Source organism: Rhinichthys klamathensis, unplaced genomic scaffold (assembly GCF_029890125.1).
Source record: "Rhinichthys klamathensis goyatoka isolate OS25496 unplaced genomic scaffold, OSU_Roscu_1.1 h1tg000107l_1, whole genome shotgun sequence".
NCBI classification, from domain to species: domain Eukaryota; kingdom Metazoa; phylum Chordata; class Actinopteri; order Cypriniformes; family Leuciscidae; genus Rhinichthys; species Rhinichthys klamathensis.
Window position 1 is genome coordinate 1,842,725 of NW_026606645.1, and position 6,548 is coordinate 1,849,272.

At 34.4% G+C, this 6,548-nt stretch overlaps 1 protein-coding gene across 1 annotated transcript; it reads left to right on the plus strand.

The window, feature by feature from the left end:
* The first annotated feature begins 252 nt into the window (after positions 1–252).
* Positions 253–4,459, plus strand: srd5a2a (steroid-5-alpha-reductase, alpha polypeptide 2a). The gene is made up of 5 exons (XM_056253602.1): positions 253–579; positions 2,145–2,308; positions 2,619–2,720; positions 3,699–3,849; positions 4,202–4,459. The coding sequence occupies exons 1-5, from the start codon at positions 260–262 to the stop codon at positions 4,266–4,268; spliced, it is 804 nt and encodes a 267-aa protein (XP_056109577.1). The 5' UTR covers positions 253–259; the 3' UTR covers positions 4,269–4,459.
* The last annotated feature ends 2,089 nt before the right edge of the window (positions 4,460–6,548 follow it).

Below are 6,548 nucleotides of genomic sequence, written 5' to 3' on the forward strand. Positions count from 1 at the left end.
CCGCAGTGACAGCTTTTGTACCTTTTTTCTGAGAGTGTACCAATGGATTTCATTCGTTCTTGACAAACATTGACAAACAGCAGCTCACAGGATCCCAGTTTCTCAGTGTTGTCATGGGATTCTTTCTTCGTGTGACTGGAGTCACTCATTGATTCCAGATGTTTATCTGCTCTTGTACATTTCAGGCACATACTGTACAGAGCCAATAAAATGTGGTGGGAGGAACCCAAGAGTTTTACATGAGGGTGGTTTCAAACCCATGAGAAGAGCACACTGTGCACTGGGGAACATAACAGAAGAAGCAATGATTTGCCAGGAAAACACTCTTCACTATTGCAGCTGGGGTTTTGTAGTCGGTGGATTGCTTTACCTCCTGCGGCAATTGACCACGCACACGCCGTACGGACGTTATGTGGACACAAAATCCCCAGGGGTGATGGTCCCAGCCAGGGTGGGCTGGTTTATTCAGGAACTTCCATCATTCTTTGTTCCTGTGCTCTTGTTTTTGACAACAGAAAGCTTGCCAGGGATAGGAAGACATTTACTGCTCTGGACCTTTTGCTTGCACTACTTTCAAAGGTAACAACTCACATTTCACATATTAGATTAGCAATATCTTAACAAGCATTGCATTTTCATACTGACAAGGAACTTGAGTGTTCTAGAGAAGCACAGTTGAGTTTTGCCAGTAAACAATCTAGACATAGGTTCAGTTAAACGTGACTGTATGCATGCTTGTTGCCGTATCAGATAATCTATACACTGTAAAAAAAACTTAACTCATTATTTTGTGTTATCTTTTTGCATGGGTTTTTTTTTTAGTTTAACTAACTTATTTCGATAAGTTGAGGACACGAAAACTTAAAATTTCTTGTTGTCTGGACAATCTAGTTATCTCTACTCAAAAAAAATAAGTTGAAATAACTAAATTGCTAAAATATTTTTTACAGTGTAGTTTTGATTTTTGTATTGATTTGAGTTTTGGAATAGGAAAGTGAGTGGTGCATGAAGTATAATCACTATCAGAGTCTTTACGTCCATAACAGGTTGTAAAATGCACTGAAATAATATATTATATATATATTATAATTAGGGGACACCTGCCACCTAAATTGTTAAGAAGTTGGGTTTATAAAAGTCAAGCATTCACAAAGACTGCATTCACACTTGAGTTAAGATTGTCCATCTCCAGCAGTGACTATAATTCATATATCTTGCTCTAGTCAGTATATAATTTGATCATAATTTGATTTAAACCGGCATACCAACTCAATAAAATGGGGCAAATGAAAAAAAAATGAAGTCATGATAGCCTGCACAAATGTACTTTGCACTTCAAACTAAGTCCAAACTCTCGAACATACTACTTTAGCATAGTAAAGTACAGTTACTCAAGTTCATTAAACCCGGTGATGTAAGTTTCTATGTCTTTTTGGTGTACGGGCAGAAGTTGTTTCTTTTTCACTTAAGGTTCAGCTCAGCTCAGTGGAATGAACAGGAAGGAAATATGTTTTGTAACAGCACCCGTCAACAGTCAACCGGCTTCTTCTCATAACAGAGCAACAATGCACATCAACGAAGGCAAATATCACGTTCACATCTTTTTGTTACTTGTGAAGCAATTGAACCACTGCTGCTTTTACATGAAGATGGACGTAATTTAAAATTCAAATGCATATCCTCATTGACTTAACCAGCTGGAAATATAATTTTTTTAATCCTGATTTGAGCGGAAGAAGCAACATTTAAGATAGGCTACCATTGTTGTCATATTTTATTGCTCAACCGCCAGTATGTTACTGAAACATAATCCAGACACAGTTTAAGTTTAACAGGTTTGCACTTGCATTTAATAAAACAGGAATGGACTTGCATTCAGTTAATCAGGACTGTACTCTCAGGCTTACTGCGCACATATCTGTTTTTAGCCAGATTTCTGCTGAGGTCTTATTTACAGAAAATGCCAAATCAGAGATTTCAAATCAAATCTCTAAACTTATGATTTTTCTGTATACATATCCTGTAAGTCTGTGCTGATACAGCATGATACGGTCACATATCCCAGCTGAAAGAAACATCCTTCCAGGATGAAAGAAAATCACTTTTGTGGCGACTGTTTGCTCACACTCTTTGCTGTTCTGCAGGACCTTTGTGTTTTCCTTACTGACCAAAGGCAGGCCGTCTCCTCTCCACATTGTGTTGAGTGCGGTCATCTTCTGCTCTGTGAATGGCTTTCTGCAGGGTCACTACATGCTCCACTGCACTCAGTACCACACCGAATGGCACAGAGACACACGCTTCATAACTGGTACATGGTGCTAATAATAGATCCTTAACTGTACTAATGTTTCAATTAGTCTTTTAATACAAAGCATTTATTGTGTACATGCATGTTTTTTACAGTGTGCTTGTATTTAAAAAAATATATATGTGTGTAATCATGTCTTATAATTACACTGTTGACCCTTCCTTTAACCCCAGCTCAAACCCAAACCTCCCAACCGAACCTGTCACCCACCTCAATCTTTCTGATCAACTACGTGAATCAATTATTGCTGCTGTTTCATTGGTTATAATACATCATAAAAACACTCAATTGAAATGAATGTTCCTTCCAGGTGTGTTGATGTTTTTCTCTGGAATGGCCATCAACATCCACAGCGACTATATTTTACGAAACCTGAGGAAACCAGGAGAGCTCAGCTATAAAATCCCTAGAGGTCAGTATCTGATTTATGAATAATTATGTGGGGAAAAGTACAAAAAAAAAAGAAGGAAAAAAAATATTTATTAAAAGTAATTTAAACTTAATTGCATGAGTTATATATAATATTATAATATTTATAATTATAATTTTATAATATTATATATATATATATATATATACTGTACATATATATTATATAAAATAATAAATAATAGAACATAATTATAAAATAATTATATAATATATATATATATAAATTGTTATAAATCAAAATTATATTATAAAATAAATATAGTAATGTATTGTATATATTATTATTATTTTATATATATATTATATAATAAAAAGTGATATATAGGCTACTGTATATATATATTTTTTTTTTTATAAATTAATCAATTATATTTCTTATAAAATAAATATACAGTCATGTATTATGTATATTATTGTGTTATATATATAAAATAATAGAATAGAAATATAATTATAAAATAATGTCTACTATATCTATTATATAGTATAAAATTATATAAATACAAATATAATAAAAATGTGTGCATGTATTATATTGTATATGTGTGTATTGGGAGGTATAAATACATTACTATACATATAATATTATAATATGTAATTATAATAAATATAATGGTAACACTATTTTAATGTGCCTTTTTACACATAACATGTATTTACTATAGTAAAAATTATAAATGAGGCATAATTACATGCAAAACTAACCCTAACCCTATAGTAAGTACATGTACATTAATATTACTCAGTACTTAAATGTATAATTCCACTATAACATGGACACCTTAAAATAAAGTGTGACCAATTTACAGCATAAAGACAATTCATATTTTTTTGTTTATGGTCTAAAATAAATCACACAAATATATATATATATACTCTTAAAAAGGTTTTGTGAGATTTATCTGAGCGGGACTGAACCTCAATTGTACACTGAATATTAGCATTGTGTTATCTTTAGGAGGAATGTTTGAGTTGGTCTCCGGCGCAAACTTCTTCGGGGAGATCGTTGAATGGTGTGGTTACGCTGTGGCCAGCTGGTCCTTTCCTGCGTTCTCCTTCGCTCTGTTCACCGTCTGCTCCATCGGGCCACGAGCCTACCATCATCACAGGTGCTCCGCCAACCCCAAAACTCTTTCAAAACATAGATATCTATGATATATATCATATCTGCAGGCTCTTCCAAAATGCTGCCTTCTAAAGATATCTACTTTTGATTATACTATTTATTTATAAACAAACATAATTCATTCAAAACCAAAAAGTATTGATAAAAAGTTTCATTTAAGTATTTATACTTATTGGTATACATGACATTAGCTTAAACAACATTAAAATGGTGACTGACTTCTTAAGTCAATCCAGAATCCAGCACACAAAGTTACATTAATGGATTATAATAAAGGGTTTATGTCTTTATCTTATGGTAACCTGAAAGTAAATGCCTTCTTGTCTTCTTCACAGGTATTACTTGGAGAAATTTAAAGATTACCCCAAATCAAGAAAGGCTGTGATCCCTTTTCTGCTGTAACAGTCAGCGGCCATAAACATTTTATAAAGTGGAAAAACGACAAAGTTCTCATGAAAACAAGTTTAAGCCATGATCTAGATAAGAACCTCATGTCCTGCTCACACACACAAACATCACCCAAGGGGACATTTCTGAAGGTTTGTATTTATTATTTTTAAATACACCATTAAAAACCTATGTTTATATCTGTACACAGTGGAGAATGGTCATTTATATACATATTCCCATTTGAGCATGGACCTGTCATAAAGCTATTCATCAGTCATAAATGATTATGACATCGGTCATGCGTCATTGGTGCTCGAACATGAATCGCAAACCGAGCAAAGCTGCCGTTCAAAGTCCACTGAACTGAAGCATTTCACTGAATGCGGTCGATACGCACCACTATTGTTTTCCCCTTAGTAAATGCTTCATGGCGGTAGATTAGAATTAAAATTGAATTACTTTCAAATGATTTCCATATATGTGTGGATCAGAAACAAACAGAGTGTGTAATTTTAATTTGTCACCAGACAGACAACAACGCACTGTGATAAACCACACACATAATCACTCAAATGCATATAGAATTTGCCGTCACTCCTCTGAAGCCGTCTTGCTTTTGATCTGCCGCTCTGTGCGCACCGAACTCTTCATCGCCTTCTGCAGGAGCCATGTGCTAAAATGGATGCCAGCAAATGCACCGCCGGCAACCCAAAACCAGTTCTTCCTGAGCCAGCTCTGATTTCTCATCTTCTCTGTCCTCAAGGGGAGGTGCAGCTCAGGACCTGCGAATGCAAGGGAGAGAGTTAGGAAAGAAAAAGCGAATCAATAGAGGTGTTGTTATCTGAGATGTGGTGGATCGGGAGATCCATGGAGCAAAATCTCCGAGGAACGTTTCCAGCGCCTTGTTGAATCTGTGCCACGCAGAATTAAGGCAGTTCTGAAGGCAAAAGTGGGTGCAATTGGTACTAGCAAGGTGTACCTAATAAAAAAATGTGCCCAGTAGTAAAGGAGAAGTGCCATCATAAAAACCGCACACTCTACACTTTGACCAAAACTGTCGGTAACGCTTTAGATTACAGCCCGGAAAGTACTGGGTAATTAAAGCAATTTTACAGCGAAACCTTTGGTAATTATAGTGTACCTATAACGTACTTACAATATAAGTATAAGGGAACAATATTTTAAGTTTGGGGAATAAAGGGGTAACAACCAGGATAATTAAAAAAATATTAATATTGTGAGTATTATAGAACTAAGGGCTTCTTCTTATTCTACTATTATGATATAACAATCTTACATTTGTGATCAATTTAGCAAGAACATACACTGCGTAGTGCGTACCTTTTTGAAATAATGGTGAACCAGTACATACTGTATAGGCTTTATAAATAGATATAATAGATATGTACCCTGTAATTTTTTAAATGTAATCTTTTTAACAAAAGTGCACTGAAAACGAAAACTAGTGCAACTTTTGCTTAAATAATGGGGAAAGATATTATTGTTTCATGTAGTGGTGCTTGTTACCCTCTTGTTCCATGTAGTTACAGGGTAAGTACAATAAAAATGCATACACAATCTTTTATCACTGACTCAGAAACCTTTATTTAATATACAAGCACCACTTACCCTGTAACCACATGAAACAAGATATATTTCCTAGTATTTAAAAAAATTGCAATAGTCTTAGCTTTTCTTGCCTTGAAACATGTTGGCCCAAACTTAAACATCTGCACTTTTGCAATCAAAAAAATAAAAGTATAAATGCATAGATATGTACCCTGTCATTTTTTAAAAGCCTATACAGTATGTATTGCCTTGATACACAATTATTACAAAAAGGTACGCAGTGTATGTTCTCGCTAAATTGCTCCCAAATGTAAGATTGTTGTAGAATAAGTACCCCTTAGTTCTATAATACTTACAGTATAAATATTTTTTTAATTCTCCTGGTTGTTACCCCATTATTCCCCAAACTTTACATATTGTTCCATTATACTTACATGCAAGTACTTTATAGGTACACTATAATTACCGAAAGTTACTCTGTAAATTCCTCTTAATTACACAGTACTTTCCGGGATGTAATCTAAAGCTTTACCAAACTGTCATTATCAAGAAAACCCTGTTATCTTCACAGATAAGATTAAACACACACACATTTCATAAGAGGAAAGATCCGTGTGTGTGATCTCATATTCTATTGTAAACAACTAGAAATAGTGACATGGACATTGCGTACACTTATCTATGAGCCAGTTAAAATGAATTCTGGCATCATTTACTCGCTCA